This window comes from Parasteatoda tepidariorum, chromosome X1, assembly GCF_043381705.1.
Source record: "Parasteatoda tepidariorum isolate YZ-2023 chromosome X1, CAS_Ptep_4.0, whole genome shotgun sequence".
Taxonomy (NCBI): Eukaryota; Metazoa; Arthropoda; class Arachnida; order Araneae; family Theridiidae; genus Parasteatoda; species Parasteatoda tepidariorum.
In genome coordinates this window covers 6,987,052-7,010,376 of record NC_092214.1, presented here as the reverse complement: position 1 = coordinate 7,010,376, position 23,325 = coordinate 6,987,052, and the positions used below count along the sequence as shown (strand labels likewise).

Here is a 23,325-nt window from a genome sequence, read left to right as displayed (position 1 = left end):
GTTTCTGATTACAAATGACGAATATATATATATATATATATATATATATATATATACCAGCAATTATTTATGTAATACTAATAAATAATAAGAACATAAATTAACATTATAGTCAGTCAAAAATAATTGTTTTTTCCTTCTCTTTGGATAACAAACATAAACAAAAATTCAAGACCTCTCAATCTCCTAAAATGAAACACAATTAAAATATTTTCATAAATGCATTTTCTTTACGATGACTCACCGTAAGATTTTTTTATATCAATGTATTTAAATATAAGAAATTAGTAGTGTTATGAACCTCCATTCACGAAATTGTGCCCACCGTTTAATTTGACGGTACCGGTACTTAAATGCCAATGAACGACTTGAAATTCATTAACCAACTTCGTCTATCAACAGGAAATCTACATAATTTTTTATAAGGATACGAGTATAAATATAAAATGAGATTCGTTAAAACAAATATATTTAGGGTAAGTCTAGGACAGGTAGCCGTAGTTTTTTTTTTTAAATTGCAATAAAAGTACAAAGAATAGAATACAAAAAATGCTTTTGCATATTTGAATTTGTGATACATGTACTAAAAATATTTTAAGAAGAAAAATAGTGATATATTGATGATAAAATATAAAGAGAAGTGGTCATCTATCTTTACTGTTGAGGAACGTTGGTCATTTAATGTAGTAAGGAAATTTGAAGTCAAATATTTAAAATAACACATTTTATACAGTTAACCATGCACACGATTAATAAAAATGAGTAAATTTTAGCATGGAAAAGAGGTGATCAAATAAACAAATCTTATGGATAAGAGATTTAAAACATCGCTTTCAAAAAAACATTTATGGCAAAAGTTTTAATAGTTTGTACATTTTTCATGCTTGATTATCCATGTGCATTACACATCTTATCTAGTTACCATTTTTAATTGTTGCATTGTTTTCTTCCCTACAGCCTACGCATTGATCTTTATCGAATTCTGAATGTCTAGTATCAGATAAATTCAAAACTATTTTATCTTTTCGCTGCCGGAAATATTTTCTTCTTCGAGATTAGTTTAGACCGTTTAATGGTTTTAGACTTACTTACAATTTCCTCTATTTCTGGAATAATAATTTCTGGAATAATGAGGAGTTGATCATCTAATTTTTCGTGGTATTCCGATATAAATTCCTTTATATTTCGACTCAGTAAAAAATATTAGACTATATATGGACCATAAAGGTCCAACTAGTTGAAAAAATATGTAACCTACGAATTAAAAAACACTTAATTCACGAAAAATATTTGGCCCCTGAATAAAATAAGCATTAAGCGTTTAGTTTGTCATTTCATCATGAGGAAACAACGCTTTTTCTAAATTAATAAACAGGTTTAAACTATTTCTTCTGAAACAGCGTCTGCTGCAATCAGTAAAAATATATAGGAGTTATTTAGATTGGGCATTTAATCTAGAATTACCCAAAATTTATAAAGTTTAATTTAGAAATCTTTATTGAGTTAGTGAAACTATTTAAATTCATATTTAATATTCATAAGCTTAATTTCATTATTTATGTAGAAGTAAGAGAAATTTTCACTATTTGCCATTTTAAACAGAAAACTAAAAAAAGCGAAAGGAAATACATACGCCTGCACAATTTAACATATCCCTAGCCAGAATGATGAAAAAAAAATTTTAAGTGAAGGTGATAAAAGAATCTAGTATACATCACTTAAGAAAAACAAGTTTCTTAGAAACAGACCGAAAACCCTTATTTTTAGTCAGAATCTGATAACCACAAATATTTCACCTCCAATCTTACGAGGAAGATAACCGAAGTGTTACTCGGGATGAATTACAAATATTGATTTCTTTACAGACAGTTTTATTTTTAGGTTTTTAAATCAAATATAAGACATATTTTGTTTATTTCTAAGTAATTATTAATCAAAATGTTACTCGGGAAGAGTTATTAATATTTTTTTCTTTACTGACAGTTTTATTTTTAGGTTTTTGAATCATATATAAAACATATTTTGCTTATTTCTAAGCAATTACTAATCGAAATGTTACTTGGGAAGAGTTATTAATATTTTTTTCTTTACAGACAGTTTTATTTTTAGGTTTTTAAATCACATATAAAACTTATTTTGCTTATTTCTAAGCAATTATTGACCGAAATGTTCCTCGGAATGAATTATTAATATCTTTCTCTTAACAAATAGTTTTTTAGGTTTTTAAATCATATATAAAACACATTTTGTTTATTTTTATGCGATTATTAACCGAAATGTTACTCGGGATGAATTATTAATATTTTTTTCTTTACAGTATAGTTATTTTAGGTTTTCAAATCATATATGAAACATATTTTGTGTATTTCTAAGTAATACGGTTAAGCAGCCACAATTCTATCCGAGCCAAATAGGCCCACTTTATAAAGCCATTTTGTTACGTGCGGCTGGATATATATTGTAGTAGCCGAGAGGGCTACTCCGTCAAACTCACGACAGGCTGATTAGGGGTTCGAATCCCAGCTTTGCAACAAGGACAATTCTCTCACTCCTTCAATACACGAAGAGTTTCCAGTGTTCTTCACTCTGTAATTGGTGACATTAAACTCTAAGGATACGGAACTATCATTTGCGTATAAATGGCACAGCAAACACGGAGCTCCAATGTTCGTGTAAGTTATGGTTTAAATACTATGCTAGTCGTAAATAATTACAAAACCTGATAGTTTTCTATTCACGGCTTTTTAACCGTACTAGTTGAAAGCTGTTTCGAAACTGTAAAGATAAAAATCTTTAACCATATATGGTTAATCAGATGGATATCAGACTGTTACCGGTTATTTTACTGAAACTTTAGAAAGAAAATTCTAATAGTGTATTAATAATAGTGTATTAATATATATATAGACTAGTTTTGACAACTTGCACATAAACTGCTGCAACTTTATATATAATTGGAGTACATACAAAAGTAAAGTTTTTTTAGAAAGCTACGACTACAGGAATTTTAAATTTATAATAAACTCAATTTTTAAAATTTTGTCCAAAATCATGTTTTTTTCCCTTAAAATGTTATTATTTCTTTCAAGTTTTAAAAATGTAACAAATGTTGTTCCATATAATTGTCAATGGTTCGTTTTTAAAAGATTTATGCCCACAATAATGCTTTGTGCCTTGTCTTTAAGAAATTTTCTGGAAAATTACTTTCAAATAAATCGTACGCCGAAACTTTTTGTTTTAATTAAAACACTCGAACATGGGGCGTCATGAAAAGTGTCAAAAAACATTCATAATCAAACATTGTGCTAGATTATAAGAAAAATAATAAACCTCTAATAACCGTTTCTACTGAGTGATTTTTGAATATATTTAAGTGAATTAACAAATATTTAAACAAACTTAACAATGTTTGTCTCGCGAAAACTTTTCTTCATTTCCTTAAAATAATTATTTTTATAAAATCACTAACGCAAAAATTGTTACTCTGCTCATTTTCGTATTTTTTTTTTCCTTTGATGATACAAAATCATCATATTAAACATTTGTGTTTAAAAATGATTTATAATTTGAAAATAAGAAAAAACGATTGTTTGCGACACTTTTTTTGTTATTCCGTCAATTCAAATCTTCAGGTGTCAAACATGCATTTAGGTGTAGAAAGTAATTGTCTTCTTATAATAAACACGAAAAAAAACTTCAATATGTAAGAGTTCTAAAAAATGACAACTAAGTCTTTTATGTAACTAAATAGACAGCTGGATGAATGAGGTGTAAAGAAGGAATCTAATACAAAATGCCACGGACAAGTTTTTTTTTATTTTACGTCAAAGTTGAATTTTTTTGTTCCTTTTTTTACGGAGTCGAGTAATTCAGTTTAGACAGAAAAGTAGATTCTACTGCCTGTGCCATTGCTTAACCTCTTGATACCAATTTATCGAACAAAATTTAGTACGCGTAAAATATTATTATTTTTTTTTTGTTTTTGATAGGGTATGTAATTATAAATTTGGATTTACCCTTGTTTGTCGGAGTTTTTAATAACAATGAATAAGAAAAGAAGGAAATTCTATTTAAGTAAACATCTCGACAGTTTTATGGTATATTATTTGAGTCCGATGGATAAAAATTAAAATTTATAAATTTTTATGTAATAATTAAAAATGTGTTTGAAAAAGTTAACTAAGATTAATTAATTGACTTTTTTGAAAAAAATATTTTATTTCGTATATGAGTTTGTTTTTTCTAAGCTACACATTTTTAAGTAAAAATTCGCATTTTCTTCTGTTAGCTTGGATCTCATGAAGTTGAATTTCAGATTAATATTGGAGTTAATACATTGTTGAATTTCTTCTTCTTCAGTATTTTTTTTTTACTTCTTTGTTGAGTATAAAACTAAACTTCAATAAAATTTTATTATTTTTTATTATTTATTTTATCATTATTTTTTATTATTTATAATTTTTAAAGACGTGTATAGAATTAACCATTTTTTTGATGCAAGCAAGAGCTGGACAAAGCCGGGTAGGGGCTAANCTGTTAGCTTGGATCTCATGAAGTTGAATTTCAGATTAATATTGGAGTTAATACATTGTTGAATTTCTTCTTCTTCAGTATTTTTTTTTTACTTCTTTGTTGAGTATAAAACTAAATTTCAATAAAATTTTATTATTTTTTATTATTTATTTTATCATTATTTTTTATTATTTATAATTTTTAAAGACGTGTATAGAATTGGAATTAATAAATTTTAAAAAATTTAATTTCAAGTAAGGTTAATATTTTTTTTATCCATGCATTCCTCCTTATCATTTCTAATCGAAATAAATTATTTTTTTATAAATCGTTTTTTAGCAGTTTCTTTTAACGAAATTTACATTATTAACCATTTTTTTGATGCAAGCAAGAGCTGGACAAAGCCGGGTAGGGGCTAATACCAGGAACCGATACTTTTCACTCAACTACTGCTGATATTTGTCAGAAATTACATGCCGACAATCGCTATGCTATTTATAAATGAATATGAAAGGTAGAGTAGACTATTTATTAGCCAATGCTTCGACGCTAGTATTTTGAAAAAAATCGATTAGAAAAATTTAGATTTTTTTTCTGCTACCTATTTTACTCGGTAATTTTGAATTACTTGTATATTTATTCTCAGTAAAGTCAACATCACTGTTACCATAAATTATTTAATCGGGTTTTTCATCATGTTTAGACTATTATAAGATTTCTTCTCTGTTAAATGGTGTTGTGATTGTAAGAAATATTTAAGGATCATTTAAATTAAAATTTAAGAAAATCTTTTAAATAAAAATTAAAGCAATTTCATTCACGTAGCTGCATAGGAAAAAGAAACGAGAAAACTTGAGGATTCAGTTTTGTCCTAATTTCCCCTTTTATAAAAATTGTTACGATATTAAAATAAAATCACACGGCAAAATAAAAGCAACAACATTTAAAAAAAATTTAAATTTTAAAATTGTACTTTAGTAATGAATATCAATCGACTAAAATACCTTAGTTTTTTATTCCATCTTGATTGATGGAGGATAAATGAATCATTGAAGCTTTCTGAATAAAATTCCTCAAGCAGTTTTGGATATTGGCGAGCGAAAGCAAGTTGGTGCTGAGCCTCTTATACATTTAAAACAAAGAGGAAAGAAGTATAAAAGTTAAGGTGTTAAAAGAGACTACGAAGAAATGAGTAGGCTCTACTTATCAGCGATAGCCAGTAGGGGAAGAGTAACCAAGTAGCGAAAAAAATAATTGATACTTTTTTCCTGTCAGTTGTACAGTTCGAGTTATTCATCAGTTGTTAATAGCAATTGAAGATGCTTTTATCGCTAAACAGGGCTTTCGTTTATTTACTTCAATAGTCAGGAAAAAAAGAACATAAGATGAACTTAATTATAAAACTTCCATCGAAACAGATAATCATTATCTTTAAAAAAATTGTTTGTAGTTGTGATTAATGAACAAACTTTCTTCGAAACACTCTTAATGGATTTTTACAGAACTGCTTTTGGATAAGTTTCTGAACTTTGTTTTTAACAAAAAAGCACGCAACAAATGTGTTGAAGAAATGCCAAGAAAGCCTAGTAATGCAATCTATCTTTTAAAACAAACATTCAGATTTGTCGCGTAAGCCTGCCACCGGTGCCAAAACTTCACTCGTTGTATGTAAAGTTTGGCACACGTTGACATTTTTTACAAGTTTTCACATAATCAATCATTTTATTAAAGATTGTGTCTCCCTCTAAGAAAATGTATTTTAGCCAAATTTTTTTTCTCAATCTACTTCATTTTTAGAGATTTGCACTGGTTACGAAACGAAATATTGAATCTGATGCCTGAATTTTAAGCATTAAAATGCAATCGTAACGGTTTAAATGGTAGTTCTTAAATGTAACTGCTAGTCAGTGCCGACAACATTTTAAACTACAAAATTGGACACAAAAACTAACTTCGGGTAGCCGCTATCTGGAAAATATAAACCCATTAGTGTAATCAGATTTCTTTAATTTTTGATTCATTAATGTTAGTTTCGCTTTTTGCAAATTCAGCTTTAACGCTCTTTCTCTGTACACACAACATATTATATATATATATATATATATATAACTGTAGGAACGCATTATAGTAACTATAAATTTTTCTGAGCTTAGTCCATTTATTTCCNTGGTCTATATATATATATAAAAGTTTAGAAATTGACATTTTAAATTGTATTGAAAATATCTTATTTTTTCATTTAAAAGAAAGCTTCTCAGTTCTTTTAAGATTAATGTCTAGTTCGACAGAATTTGAGTTTATTTAACAAAATAATATTAAATATTTTGCGGCATTTTTGGATGATCTGAAAAGAATTTCGTTCAAATGAGAATCGATGAAAGAATGAATGTCATTTAATTGTTATTTATGACAACACATTAATGACGTCTTACCTAAAATTAGCTCGTCCTTTAGTAGAAGATTTCCTCTTTAAAATTTTGAATTTATTGATGTCATTTAAACACTAGACAATCGACTGATGACAGTTTAATGATTTTAACTGGAGAGACTCTTTCAATTGCTGAATTGATTATTCAGATTTTACCATTTAATAAATCCGACAAGATTAATTACATAATACAACTATCTTAATTATTTTTTGTCAAAAAGAATTACAGTCATAATATATAGATATCCCAATATTACAGTCAAAATTCTATTCATCAATTTGAAAAATAATTTAACCTTTAGGGTAATAAAATGAAAACATTGTAATGCCAACTTCCGATTTATTTTTAATTTTTACAAGGTATCGTTTGAATTTATTACCATGAAACATGTAAGTTATAACGAAATGTTTATGTAAGCCAATCTCCAAAAAAGGCAAGTTTCAAATATAAATTATACAGAAATAAGCATTTTCTAATTGATTTGTTCTTTTACTTAAATAATAAATTTATAGAAAATGATTTAATGATTAAAATTATTAAAAATGAGACAGATTTGTTTTGGACAGTCGTATATTTCACGGATAGGAAAATAGCATTTCATTGCACTATTCCATAAAAGCATAAGAATATACTTAAATACTTGAAAAACTATTTTAAGAAAACATAAATAATTTTAAGCATTTACTTTCATCTATTTTCTGTTGAAACAGTAGCCCGATTTCATACGTTATTTTTTGGGCATGCATCAAAACACTAAATTGCTTAACACTAATTGCTAAAACTTAAAAAACGAAAGGAGCTATACTTTTAAAACGTATCTAGATTTTCGAAAATAAAACAATAGAGAGTATTTAAATGCAAAATAAGTTCATCTTTACTTAAATTAATTAGTCCAAGTGATTTCATAATTACACAATAACAAAAAAGCAGGTAGAAATTTTAAATAAATAAAAATATTTTTTAATAAAAGTTGTAATATGTGCAATATAATAAATAGTATTACCACATCCGGTACAAATTTAATCCATATTACACTCAGAAAAGCTGCCTCCCCCATCTACATGTAAATTAATTGCAGATATGCATATCTTAACTAGTAATACAGTAATATTAAAAAATCAGGTATTTTTATTTTAACTTATTTTGTATTTCCTAAATACAGAATGCACTTGCTTTGTAAGATTACTTTTGGTGCATTTTTCAAATGATGGAAGTAGTACATAGACCTAAATTTTAAGCTCTAACAACAATTAATTTTAGTCAAGTTAACATTTTTGATTAAATTTATAATTCTGACTAATGGCAAGAGTTGACATAAATTACGGTTTTCTATAAATATTTTTCCAACTATGAAGGCCAATTTTGGACCTTCATGAAGTTCTAACTGTGAGCAAACTATTTTTTTTATAAAAAAAATAGTGTTTAGATGTTGACAAACAAAAGTAAGAGCACAAGGTTTAAGTATAACGGTTACTCGATATTACTCTTAAATAGCAGCAATAAATAAAACTTGAAATAAAAAAACGTAAATAAAGCACAAATTAAAGCTCAGAAATGGATATAGTATAAGTTTCGGTTCTATAATCAAGAAAATGCTATAATTTTTGCTTTTTCACACAGAGTTTTGGTTTCTTGTTTAGAGAACCGAAAGTATAGTACGTCCTTTCTATACCTTTATTTGAACTTTATCCATTTGTTTTGCGTTATTTATACGTAGCACTAAGTATAACTTTTCCTCATTTGGAGATGAGTTACTGTGTGTGAGATTTTAAGAAAAAGCAATTAGGTGTTTTTATGCATGTTCTAAAGAGTAACGTAAGGAAGCATGCTATTATTTAAACAGAAAATAGATTAAAGTACTTTAAACTTATTTATACATCATTAGAGTATTTTTACAAGTATTTGAGTATTTTTTTATGCTCTTATTAAATATTTCTGTCATACGTGAAATATAGGAATGCCCAAATTATGTAATGTGCGCAATGCCAATAGTCTTTCCATAAATTTATCGTTTGAGATAATCTGATGCTTTACAATTCAATAAAAAAGTTAATATATATCAGAATAATTATCATAATAATTTATATAATATCATAATAATTTTATTTAAATATAAAAGAACATTGCGTATATAGTGAATATTTAGTGTCTATAAGATTAATCTAATTCAAAATTTTCTGTAGTTAATGTTATTGTTCTCGTCCTTTGAGGTGTTTCTTTTTATAAAACAAAATCTAGATTGTTGTTTGAAGAATGACATTTGTAAAAATGAATGACAGATAATAAAACAAATTTGTTACTTTGCCAGCTGGAACTTATTAACATCAAGTGTTAACGATCAATTAGTTATGCGAACGGGGAAAGCCTAACATCATTTTTATGTGTTAAATTGCAATTTTTGATTCTTTCGAGACGCGTAAACATTAATTTCCTTGAAATTCCATTTATTTCCTAAACAAAATAAAACTTTCAAAAGCTATACAAATATTCTACAAAAAAAAAATACTTTTGCTTGGTAAATCACAAATATCACAATTTGCTCAATTATTGTATTCGTGATTCACTATACAATAACTGTTTAATTTTTTCAATTAGGATATGAAATAAGGATCCATGAAAAAAAGTCTAGGACCAAAAGAAAAAAAAGTAAAGAAGTCAAAATTTCTGATTCTCGAATTTTCCCTTAAAATTGCAATTCCCTCACTAAAAACTATCTTCAGATTTTCATCAGGAAACTAGATTTTTTTCAGATTTTTTTTATACACAAAAATCTTAAGATTTTTGAAGGTATTGCTTTTTTTAAAAAATATCTGTGGAAAAACATTTATTTGTCGATTTGAACACAAATTTTTCTTTTAAAATATTTGGCGCAATCCTGTCCTCATTACTGCTATCATATTGGTAACATTGATTAATTTTTTCAGCTTTTCAAAAAAACACCTGCAGGTATTTGGCCTACTTTTATAGCTTTTTTTTTTAATTTTTAGAATTTATTTTCTTTAGAAGGTTATAGAAATGATCCCATATTACTTACTTAAAAGTTTAGTCAACAGCCAGATGTCGACACATGAATGACAATGAGGCAATGAAGACAAGATTGTAAAAACGTTTTCAGAGAAAAAAGTTCAGAATGTCTAAGAAATGCTTCTACAAAATCTAAAGATATTTTTTAAAAAAATGAAAATCATCCAAACACATATATTGGCCTCTGACATTAAAGTACAACCAGTTTTCCAAGTCTTAAAAAAAAAAAAAAAAAAGAATGTGCGTAGAAACAAAACATTTGAAGGAAATGTGCACGAAACAGATCTTTATTGAATGCGATATAGAAATTTGCTTAAATTCAAATAAAAACATCATTTTCAGCAAATAAGCACATTTAGCAGAAGATTCCCTTCTCAGAGAATACAGTACAGTGCTCAAAACAAAAAACGAAACACCCTGAATAACTTTCGATCTAATGAAAGGATTTTCACGTACCAGAATTCAATCTTAATGACACCCCACAGCTTATAACTAACTATTCAGACTATATTTTAAGTTTCGAAATGACGCAAAAATGTATTTTCGGTTGATTTTGATTCTTGACCCTCAAAATATAGGGACGGTAAGCCGCAATCTGGAATTTCTGGTCTCAATAATTTGGCCAGGAGAGCGGTCAAAGGTTTGAACGAAATCGGTCGAATAGTTGGAGAGAAATCAAATTTCAAATATTTACCTTTTTTAAAATTTGATTACTTCTAAACTTTCCAACAAGTTGCTCTCAAATTTTGCATTTTGTCACTTAAAATAACATTTTTTAAGATTGTGCGAATATTGTGGAACTTACAAGTCAAAATTGCTTCGACCATTATTAAATAAAACATTGAAAAGTAATTTATAATCATTTAAAATTATATTTTAATTTAAATTAACTTCGGATAAACGAATTTTATAGTCGTGTGCAAAAAATTTTTATTCTCCTAAATAGTTCTCGAGTTAGGTCGAAATACGCTAATAGTAAAATTAACAATAAGAGATCCAAACTTCCGAACGCTCTCTTGACCAAACTATAGGACCATATGTTCTGAATTACGGCTACTCCCAATTTTTGACGATTCAGAAGAGAAAAAGCTATGCTTGATCAGAGAAAGTGCGTTTTTGTGCCTTATTTCGTAACTTAAAATATCGCCTACGTTAGTTAATTAGCACATTTGAGATCACGTTTTCGAATCACCAGTAACGCGCACCCAGGATAGGGTTTTCAGAAACTGTAAGCAAAGGTTTTTTTTTTTTTTAAATCATTAATTCGATTTTGTAGAATTAATCTATATAAGAAGAAAATGATCTTAAAAGTAGTTTTTATTTCAGAACGGAAGTAAAGTTCTTTTTCTGAGTAAAGAATCTACAAACAGAAAATATTATCGAAACAGTTCGACAGGCTTTTTTTTTCTTCTTTGAATCCCTTTCGATTCTCAGAAAAAGATTTCACTATGTGGGGGGAGACAAACTATTTTGGAAACCAAAGAAAGGTAGAAGAAGGGACTTCTTTGGTGAGTTGAACAGGATTTATACAGCTACCCAGTGTCACATTATTCATCACTTTCTTTCATTATTAAGTGAAATCCCACTTGCTTGTACGTGCTCGAGTGGTAAAATAAATGTTTGCTTAGAGCATTTTTTTGGTTTTAATTTCCTCACAATATCAGAGAAATATAATTATATATTTCTCTGTAATATCATTAGAAGAAAAAAATTAAATCACTTTCTTTCGTTGATCTGAACAATGTTTGATTATTCAATTAGCAAAAAAAAAAAAAAAAAGAAAAAAAAAATCAGGAGTAATGCTGAGATAGCATTGTTTCTTACAAGAAAAAAATATTACGTTCAAAATGAATTTGGAAATATCGATATCACGGGCCACAACGATATAGATACCACGTGGTAGGACTGTACAGTCTTTAAAAGATTTGGATTCCACCAAAAAGAATTCCCTCAAAGGGTGGTGATGATTATGATTTTGAATTATATATTGAATCTAGAAAACAGGTAAAAATTTTTACATTTTTTTAATGGCATATAAATTTTAAATAAGATTTCAGAAAATGCTTAGATAAATTGTGAAAAGAATGGTTAAAAATTAATTTTGTGGATCCTTCGAGAAAAATCAAAATTGGTGGGTCGGTAAAAATATTTTTTTTGCAAAACCCAGTTACAAAAAGCAATTTTATAATAATTTTTTTAAAACTTTTATTAATGCCTTAGATTTTATCATTTTATTAAGTATTCAAATCGTGATAATTTGAAGGAAAAAAATTTATATTCAAATAACTAAGCCACGCACTGACAGACAATAAGGAATAATATTCCTGCACACTTCAAACAAGCAACCTCTTTTTTGGATAAATTTTTAAATGAAGACAAATTCATAGAATTTGCTACGGCAATTTCAATTATTAATAATGGCAGAAAATAGTGATAAAAATAATATCCTTAAAAATATTTTATGATTTAGATCAAAATATTACGGAAGAGTTAATTTTTAGGCGCAAATTTTTGGCATCTTCTGGTAAAAAAACCAGTGAATGTTATCCCTCTTTACCCCTGAAAAAAGTCGCTATGACGGGGAATATTCACCTTATTGACCGTAATGGATACATGGCCAGTCGTAACGGTCATTTTTCTCATTCAAGATTTTAAAATCATAACTCAATTTCACTAAACACGTTAAACGGCCTTGCTCTCATGCACAAAAAAGAAAACGAGAAAAAGAAAACAAATGAAAAAAAGAAGACTAATGAAAAAAAGAAAACAAATGAAAAAAAGAAAACAAATGAAGAAAAGAAAACACAAAACAGTACAACCTAAGTAACTTTTGATCTAATGATCGGATTTTTAAAAAAGATACATAAAATCGAACTTCTTCTGAATAAGCATACCTTTTTTCAAGGGATTTGAATTCCTGACCTGCAAAATATAAGAGGTCGCCGCAATCCGGAAAATAACAGTCCCTTGATCAGTAGAGCGATTGAAAGTTTGGACTCCTTAATGTTAATTTTTTTTTTACATATTCCGCCATGACTCAAGAACTTTTTAAAAACTATCTGAAAAATTTTTTCGCATAATTATGAAATTCGTTTGTTTAACGATAATTCAATACAAAAATAAATTTTTATTAATTATTTATTATTTAAATTAATAATAGCAAAAAAACTTTGAACAATAAGGTATTCAAATTTCAAATCATTCTAAAGAATGTAATTTTGTATGGCAAAATGCAAAATTTGCACGAAATCGGTCGAATAGTTCCTGAGAAATTGAATTTTAAAAAAGTCGTATTGTTATAATTCGATTTCTCAGAAACATTTCGACCGATTTATTTCAGGTTTTATACTTTGCCACATAAAATTAAATTCTTTAACATAATTTATCAATAATAATAATATTAATAATTATTAAAAATTATTTTAGGCGGGAATTTATCATTGGATAAACTTAATTTATAATTGTGTGAAAATTTTCAATTCGCTTAAAAAGTTCTTGAGATATGGCAAAATATGCAAAAAGAAAAATTAACATTAAGGTGTCCTAACTTTCGACAGCTCTCCTGACCAAACTATAGTCACCATATTTTCCAAATTACGGCTAATTAAACTATGGTAAATTAATATAGTCCTAGTACATGGATATTAATTATCAAATTAATTATGCCCTGAATCTACTTCATAAAAAAAAATGGACGAAAATTGAAAATTTAAGTATGAAATTTTTTCTTTATTTTTACTCATTCCTTATTTTCTGTATTTTATTAATATAATTTAATAAACAATCTATTCGTTGCGTAACAAATTTGATTTATTGATGAAAAATAACTATCAGTTTAAAGAGTTTTTTTAATTTATTACAATAATAATATTTTATTTCATAACCATCGTTGAACAGAAGACCCATTTTTTGAGCTTACGACTACTTATGTTCAACTCAGTTGCCTTGTAAATTTGAACCCCATCCAGAAGACAAGGAAACTCCTGGATCAAATATTGGGATAAATTTGCCTTCGTGGAGGACTTTTTGATAAAAACTAACCAGCATTTGCGCTACATGGAAAGGAAAACCGCGAAAAGCTCCCATGGTTAGCTTAACGGCAAGGGGACTCTAACCCATGATCCGTCTGTCACTGAGGATGTTTTACGTCAGCACTGTGGTCGGTGCGAGCCGGGTGCGGAATTCGTATCGACCAGGCATTCCTGGGATTCGAACTCGGTTCATCTCATTGGAAGGCGAACGCTCTAAACCCTGAGCCACCACTGCTCAACGATAATAATATTGAAAATATCTTAGTGTTTAACATTCATGAAAAGTAAAACTAAGATTATCAATTTTAGCACCTCCTCCCCTAAAATGTCGTCTTGGTACGTAAAAATCTGATCATTAGAGCAAATGTTATTCAGGGTGTTGTTCTATTTTTATTTTGTGAAATTGCACACAGTTTTATGTGAAAAATAGTCTTTGAAACATTAAAAGAATGGATATTAGTAATAAATGTCTCCCTTCCTAACTGCAATGTATTATTGGCACGGATTTTCCACGCTAACAGTATAATTGTCGGGGGCCAAGACACGTAAAAAAGACCCTAATTTGGTGTAACACCCTCATAAAAGACGTAAACTCATAACTTGTATGCTGAAGTATTCCCCATTTTTTATATTTCTTATTCAGATCTGGAGATCTTAAGTGAATATCTTCACATTCCAGAAAATACTTGTCATGGTGTGGTCTTTGTGTTCACTTACTGTCGTCATTTAAAATGAATTCAGAACCAACTGAACTCTTATGAAATCGAGAATTTCATGGACACATCTATTTACTTAAATTAGTAATCTCTTTTAAAGACAAGGGTGGTCATGCACCCAACATACATTCTCAAACAATCAAACTTTCATAATAGCTGACTATTGGAGATTGGGAAGAGTATCCCTGAAGGATACTATTGTACGGGCAACTGTCCGAGATAACAAACATTAGAGAAGTGGTAGTTTATTATCTGAAAATGTATCACTTACGGTAGGTGGATGATAACCTACGACTTTAAAAGTGGCTTTGTCACTGGTTCGCATATAGAAACATGTTCTGTGAGTCCCGTGTTTGCTTTTTTAGAGATACAGTTATTCTAGATTTCATTCAAACAACTTGCGATTATTTGAACCTTAGAAAGTTGCAGATTTTTGGAAGTGTGAAGGTATTCACTGTATGTTTTGGCCAGTCATCGCTCCAGACCTGAATCCATCATATTTAAAATTATTTTATCAAATGTTACTTTTATACCTTTAAATAATGGACCTTTTTACGTTCTAAGTTACGAAATTAAGAAAAAATCATTCGAATGGTTATCCAGAAATGATACCAAGTATAACGTTTTATTTTCATTTCTCCGTATTTATAAAACCAATTTTTTTATTTATTTAATGCATACTAAACTAATAGTTTCATATAGGTTAGAAATTTTTATACTTTTTAAATAAACTGACAGTTAAATATAACAGAATTAATATTGTAAAATACAGAAGTCGTATATATTAATCGCATTTCGATAGACCGTTAAATATAACAGAAATTAATACAATTAAATATAGTAATCGTATGTATTAACCATAATAAGTTAATCTTGTATCGATAGACTATTAAATATAACAGAAGTAAAACTATTTTCTCTTGTAATTACTTTTTTGGGAAACAAATTAGCGTCATTAGTTGTATAAGTAACCGGAAACGTTTCATCACTCTGTTGAGCTAAAAGGGTATTTTGATATTTAAATATCAAACATCATCCAAAAAAGAATATGATAATTTCAAAAAAGGTGACTTTGTGTGAGGGCAACAACGCTCAATAGCTAGCATATATTATAAAAACAAGTTTTTAAAAGTTTAAAACCGGGTAAAAAAAAACTGAATCAACTATATACAATAATTACCTTAAAATTTTAAATCGGACTAATAGATCGAAGATTATAAAAAATCCAGATTTTTTATTTTTTTATGTAAGTACATTTCATTGAGATTTATTTAAATCTAAGTGGGTTGATAAACATTGTAAAAACTTAAATACAAAAATTTTAATTTAAAACTTTTTTTTTCTGGTAAGAACATTACAAATGGTTTATATAAATAACTCCTTTGTGAAACAATGACATTTCATTAAACATATGGACATTACGTTTTTCAATAACCTATATATATTACTTTTTTAGATTTAACAATTCATTGCCTGAAACATTCCGCAGTAACATAGCAGATGGAACAGAAATTCATTACTCAAACATTTCAACAAACTATCATACTGTTGCAGAAACAGTTTTTCCAGAAATAACTACAGTCATACCATTTCATAATGTTCGCTTAGCATTCATAGATAAGTTGCTAGAAAAATACGACAGAAGAGCTTGGCCAACCTATGGTACAAGTAAGTATAGTTATTACTTGTTTTGCTCAAAACGCTTTTTATATTTCTCGTCACTTTAAAAAAAAAATAATAAATAAATAAAATAAAAAAATTAAATTATTAGAATTTTGTGAAATTTTTTAAATAAAATATATTGCGCAATGATATATCCATTGCATTTTAAAACATTCATCAATAAACAGCTATGAGTTTTGATAAGTAACTAATAAAAAAAAGTACAAAAGCAATCATAATAACTTCATTACGATCAAGTTAAAAGTCTTTTTTCTTTATATAACAAGCATGCTGAACATAGCTTAAAAATGGCACAGCTCGGACATGAAAAATTTCTATCCTTTGACAAACTGGTAAATACCCACCTAGTGGTAAGTGGTAAAAAGTTACACGACTTAGTGTTTCCTATTTTGTTAGTAAAGAGGAGTAAAATAAGACAAACAAATACATACTACTAATTTAACAAATAATATACTGCACTTTCTAAGATTTTTTAACAAATGATATACTGTACTGGCTAAGAGTATCCAGATAACCCAGTAGTACGGACTCGGGCAGTTCTGAGACTTATGTGAATAAAACTAATATTAATATGGTGGTATTAATCTGATTTTGGTTCCTCTTATACGAGTACATCGATGGCAGACAGCCCACGGAGACTTTCTACCAGTTTTTGATAGACGGCCATAGTAATTGACTTCCAAGCGTTCATCACACTTGAAGTGTGTGCTGGCAATGAGCCTTCATTGCAAGTACTCATCTATTCTATTGGCTGTCTACGTAATTTGCGTACTAATTCGTCTCAAAGGTGTTCTATGGGATTTAGATAGAGGCTTTGAGAAGGTCAATTCAGAACACCAAATTCATAAAACTATGACTGCGCAAGTCTTGATGTGTCAATGAGTTCGTATTCCTGCTGGAAGAGACATGATATTATCAGAGAGTTGGGAGAGAAGTATTCACTTGAGTATCTACATACATCTTAAAGTTCATACTCCCAACTAACTCATACTAACCAAATTAAAACCATGGAAAACAACTCGACACATTAGATGGGAGTTCAAATACCTTTACCAGATAGTGGTAATTCAAAAATTATGACTGTTTTATGTATAAAGAATACAATTTTATGCTCGTACCTATTTGCGCACCTGACATTCTGCCAGAATCAATGAAGGATTGTTTCTTAAGTATTTTTTATGTTGAATCGAATAAAATTTGACAATAGAACTGATTGTTCAGGAAATGCATAATAACTACTATTTTTGACTTGTACTTATTTACTTATGATAATTTTTGCTGTTTTCATATGTAAATGTGTACATATATACTTATGATAACTATTTAATTGAATGCTATTTTTTTTGTTTACGTTTATTTAATATTATCAAACTTAGATGTCACTCTTAATATCGTAATTGCGAGACAATTTCGTACCATCACTGTATTCTTTCTCTCGAATGCCCCTTCCGGGTGTAACAAAATGCTTTGATTATTTATCAATAAGTAAAATTTTGTTACTTGTACTTTGTATGACTGAAACACTTATAACTTCTGAACTATTAAGTTTTTATCCATAAAATCTTTATAAATACTACTGTCTACTGTGTAGTTCTACTGTCTCCATATAGTTCTACTGTCTCAGGAAAATATTCATTGCATCAGAAACAAAACATGTGTCTGGATAACAGTGAATAAATTTCTATCCTCTTAACCCTGTTTTACTCCACTTTTTTTTTCATTTTACACCACCCCGCTAAAACCCAATGTGCAATATTTTCCCATTAACAAACCTAGCACGTGATTTAGGAAATTTATTTTGGTATGAAAACTTAGTATATCAATAGTCTATCCTAGTGTTGTTTACCCTATTTAAAAAAAAAAAAAAAAAAAAAAAACGCACTGGCCTGCCAATTTTGAGCAAAACGCAGTTAAGAATTTACGTACGTTTTACATATTATTTTAGTTTTCATTCTGCAAACTGTGCACTGGCCTAGTGGTAGCGTACTTGTTCAATGATTTGGGTGGCTTTAGTAGTTCAATTCTCGTAGTTGCATTTTTTCTTTTCTTACTTTTTTTTAATTAATACTTTTTTCTGTTTACCTATAATTAATTTAACTACAAATTATTTTATTTTATTAATTTTATTTTCTAAATTATAGGATACTTCTTGACATTTCAATTATCTCAATAATTTAATGTTTCAATTAAATAATATTTATTAAGAAAGTGGTAATAATAGTTAAATAATTATATTTTTCAGTGATGGTATTCTTCCTAAATGTACTAGTCTCGTACAATCATGAAACGTTTACTTTTATAATCAGATATCAATTCTAATAAAGGCTTTACTAAATTCTGAATTGAACAAAATTACGGCAAAAGTTCATGCAAAGACTGTATATTTCAATACAAACAAACAATGGAAACACTCTTAGTTGATTTTCTAAAAGAGGGTTTGAAAAAATTTAAATTGTTTTTCATATTACTTTTGACCAACTTAAAATTGAGGTTATATATATATATATATATAACAAATTTTAGCACCCAAAAACCATGGTCTACGTGTTTTATTTGTAAAATTTAAATCTTATTATTATTGTTATTTTTTTGGAAATATGTGATGAATATTCCTGAATAATTTAGAAAAGTGAAAACTAATTATGATAAACCCATATATTAGGGATTAAAACGATAGGAAAAACTATTTGCATTACTTTAGCGATATTATTCATAAAGTTTGAAGCGGACTTTTGTAATAGCACTGAAGCTGTTGTTGATGACACTTGGACAGGCCTAGCTTTCCAGCCATTGGTCTTTTGTGATTTAAGTCACTGAGGCGCGCCTTTCATTTGACAAAAGAGTACCCCAAGGGCAAAACTACGTCTTAACTCAGAACCCAATGGATAGATGGCAGTCATACTCATTCCTGCTGCCACTGCCTCAGTTTAGACATAAATCTAAAGAAGGAAATTTTCAACTGATCCTTGTGCTCATGGCACTACTCAGCTACCGACCACAGGACATTCAATTTAACAGATTTCACAAATACTTTTATTACATGTACTCGGTGGGTCTTGGTGGAGTCAAGGATCGATCTCAGGACCGGGGGCCGATTCTTTAACCACTGGGATACCACGGCCGTATTATAATTTAAAATATCTTGATCAAAAAAAAAAAAGTGCGAAATGTTTTTTAATTAAAAAGAATTCAAATTTTCTAAAGAATGTCTACATCTTAAAGGTACTGTACTATAACTGGATGTAAAAAATGTTTATGTTTTACTATTCAGAAATTTTATGAGCATTTAGGAATTGCACGTTAAAAAATAATGAATAGGTGTTAAAACCGATGCTTCGAATTTTATAAACGAGTTTTTGATTTGCGCTACTTAATTGGAAGCTCAATTCTTCTTTTTATAGTATTCGTAATAAAATTTTTTCATCTTTCTAAATTCTTGGTATGATGTGTAGTTAAATTGAATGTGAGTACAAAATGCTTTTAAGCGAGTTTAATAGCAGAACAAACATGACGCATAAATTTTGATTTGCCATATCTTTCTGAATAAATTCGAAGCCTTACATGACGTTTGAAAGATTTAGACGTTTCTTTAGCGTGTCTAACAGGCTTTTTTTTTTTTTAATTTCTTTTACTTGAAGATTATGCAAGGAGATTTGTAACAAATTCCAATTGATTTATTGATCTCAATGAAATATAAATTTAAGTATCTGATAATAGTAAGAAATGTGGTATGATATAGCATATCGATCTTAATTAAACTCGTTTAAACAAAGTTTAAATAAACTTTGCGCATGGAAATTTATTTTTCAAGCGCTCTTCAGAAAAATACTTTATTAATTGCTAAAATCTTTTAAGGCCCTTTTCATAAGATGGTTGATCAATTAATTCTATTGACAAATAAATTCAGGAGATAGAGCTTTCAACTTCCAATAAGGTGGCCCGGGTTCGAATCCCAGCGATGGCTTGTCGATACGAATTCCGCAACCGGATCGCACCGACCACAGTTCTGACGTAAATCATCCTCAGTGGTAGACGGATCATGGGTTAGAGTCATCTTGACGTCAGGTGAACTGTGGAAGGTCTAAAGGTTTTCCTCTCCATGTAACGCAAATGCTAGTTAGTTTTATCAAAAAGTCCTTCACGAAGGCAAATTTACCCCCAATATTTGGTCCAGGAGTTTCCTTGTCTTCTGGATTGTGTTCAAATTTGCAAAGCTACGGAGTTGAACATTAGTAGTCGTGAACCCAAAAATTGGGTCGGCTATTCAACGAAGTTTATAAAATAAAACAAATTCTGGATTATTTTTCTTGTTAATTTTGCAGTTAATGCATAATATAAAATTACTTCTTGAAACTCTAATTACTTGAAAATTTGCAATGCTTTTATTTATTTATTTTTAAATTTTCACACAATATTTTTTGCCAAGTAACTCTTTTTTGGAAGAAATATTCTTATTTTTAAGAACATGTATGCTAAATTTAGTTTAAGTTAGCCAAGCTTACTAAGTTACCTGTAACAAATTAGTTTTCAAGTCTAACAAATAGCGTCGTCACAAATTTTTGAAAGCAGTTAATTCCACGCGTCGTAAGAAGTTAAATCAAAGGACTTCATCTGTCTCATTAGGGAATAATGCCAAGATCTCTAAAATAACTACTCATTAAAAGTAAACGTTTAACTGAAACATCTTTACGGTTACAATTAACAAAACATGCACAACTTACCATTCATTTCTATATGTTTTAAATAACGTTCATAATTCATAGAAATTTTAATTTAAGAGAAAACTGAAATTCACAAATGAATAGCTAAATTAAAAATGACAAGAAGGTGTGAATATCAAGCATGTTATTAGAAAGAAAAATTCCTACTGTCTTTTTGACGAATTCGGAAATGGCTTGGCGCCATCTAGACAAAATTATCCTAATAGACAAAATTTGATATTTCTTTTTTGAGTATTTCGTCATTCTTTTTAAACTGTAAACACTGATCAAAAATTTTTTGCACCAGATTAAAAAATTCCTTTAAGTAAAGATAATTCTTGCAAATTTATTATTTTAGTTTAAGACAAAATATTTTGCGTAGTCCTTATTCACATAATTTTAAACGGCTCAGTTCAAAATTTGAACGAAGTTGCACAAGTAGTTTAAAAAGAAATAAAAATTTAAAATACTATGGCTTTTCTTTTTTTTTGCTGTTAATTTTAGAGCAAGGAAATATGTTTCAAGTTACATAGTTATAGAGAATATAAAAATTTGTGATAATTGTAAATTTTTCCATTTTTGATTATTTATAAATTAAACAATAAAAATATTACATATTGCGTAGATTCATCTTCCGACAAGCAAGTTTTGTGACTATGTGCAAAACTTTTTTGGTAAGTGATAAATATTTTTGATGCGATAGCAGTTATATGGCGAAATGTAGAAAAAGTAAAATTAACATTAAGTAGTCTAAATTTTGACAAATCTGACTAAACTTATTGAGACCATATTTTCTAGATTGCGGCTACCTTTACCTTGAGTGTTAAAAGTCTGAATCGATTAGAAAAAAGGTATGTTCATAAATAAAAGCAGTACGCTTTCGTGTCTGATTTTATAACTCTAATTATCGGCAGCAGTATGTAACTAAAAAATTTGAATTCGACCTTTCTAGTGCGACGTAAATTAACTACAACTACAACTCGACCTTTGGGACAATAAAAATTGTTCTTCAATGCCCCTCAAACGTTATTGAGGGTGACATCTTTTTTTTTTTTGCTACATGTTTGTTTTAGTCCAGGATTAGTTGCAAAGCCTTATATTGTTGAAGCCTTAACCACATACTCCTAAATTCCCTTATATACTACGTCATAATATTTTACTAATGCAATGCAATCTAACTTAAACAAACTTCATCTCTGTAAAATTGTTTTTATTCCTTAATTTTTGTACATGAGTGTATATGTCTTTGAACCAGAGAACAGTCCATGATATATTATCGATAATAAGAAATATATTGCCTTTAAAAAAAACATTTGGAAACAAAAAGAGCTGTCCCAACTTATTAAGCTGAACTAGCTCAATTGACCCTCAGTAGTACATCAATTGTAAACGTTTTCTGGTTTCCAATGATTCTGTTTTAATGCTTAACTGATTCCTTGCTGCATCTTCCTTTAGAAAACTAACTAACAGTGAATCGTTTTCGTTCGTAACGCTTTCAATCTAGTTTAAGGGTAGAGAGTAGCAGCGCTTTTGCACTAGATTATATGAACGGACATACTACGTTCGTAATGCTGTAACGGTTTATTAAAGATAAAGAATGAAGCACCACTTAACACTAGAAAGACTGAAACTTACTATATTGCCCAAAAGCAGTAAAATTGACTGGATTGTGAAAGAATAAAGAAATTTGTTAAAAATAAATTTTTAATATTTTTTATATTATTTGCAGTTATATAACAAGTTATTAGTAAATATTAACAGTAAAAAAATTATATATTGTACAAAAAGTCACAAAATTCTAAGAAATTGCGTCATTATATACACCATTGTTTATCTAATTGAAATTAAAATGCAGTCAAAATGACTTCCTTAGGCAATCCAGTGTTAAAGGTACATGACCTTTATTCATGTGATCAGATGGTTGTCGCTAGCAACCAGAAAGCTTGATGGTCAATAGCAACTAGTAAATGGACTGCTGAAGATCAACTGATCTAGCTCAGTCTAATGATATTTTGAGCATTTCAATGTATTACTTTTAGAGTTTTTTGAGAAAAATAAACTAGAAAAAGTTTTACTATTTCTGGATCCTCTGCCAATACCCTATCAATTTTACGGTATTCAGTTTTATTTGTTGTTATCTGGAGTAAATAGTATGAGTTTTTTTTAATCAGAAAACAGTATTAGTTTTATAGTGGATTATAAAATACTTGAAATAAATAACAAAATTTCT

General features: G+C 28.5%; 2 protein-coding genes across 4 annotated transcripts in view; one reads left to right on the top strand and one right to left on the bottom strand.

The window, feature by feature from the left end:
• Window positions 1-21,270, bottom strand: part of LOC107446434 (uncharacterized) — a 63,202-nt gene extending 41,932 nt beyond the window's left edge. Inside the window, exon 1 of one of the 2 annotated variants that reach the window (XM_071187793.1) lies at window positions 21,117-21,270. In XM_071187793.1, coding sequence (XP_071043894.1) covers window positions 21,117-21,119 — 3 coding nt within the window. In that variant the 5' untranslated portion in view covers window positions 21,120-21,270. Of the gene's footprint in view, window positions 1-5,516; window positions 6,007-21,116 lie in introns of those variants that run through there. The other variant, XM_016061081.4, reaches the window with a different exon arrangement.
• Window positions 1-23,325, top strand: part of LOC107446433 (glycine receptor subunit alpha-2-like) — a 35,917-nt gene that overhangs the window by 2,676 nt on the left and 9,916 nt on the right. Inside the window, exons 1-2 of one of the 2 annotated variants that reach the window (XM_043041390.2) lie at window positions 11,760-11,969; window positions 16,169-16,380. In XM_043041390.2, the coding sequence (XP_042897324.1) occupies window positions 11,929-11,969; window positions 16,169-16,380 (253 nt within the window). In that variant the 5' untranslated portion in view covers window positions 11,760-11,928. Of the gene's footprint in view, window positions 1-11,759; window positions 11,970-16,168; window positions 16,381-23,325 lie in introns of those variants that run through there. The other variant, XM_016061075.3, reaches the window with a different exon arrangement.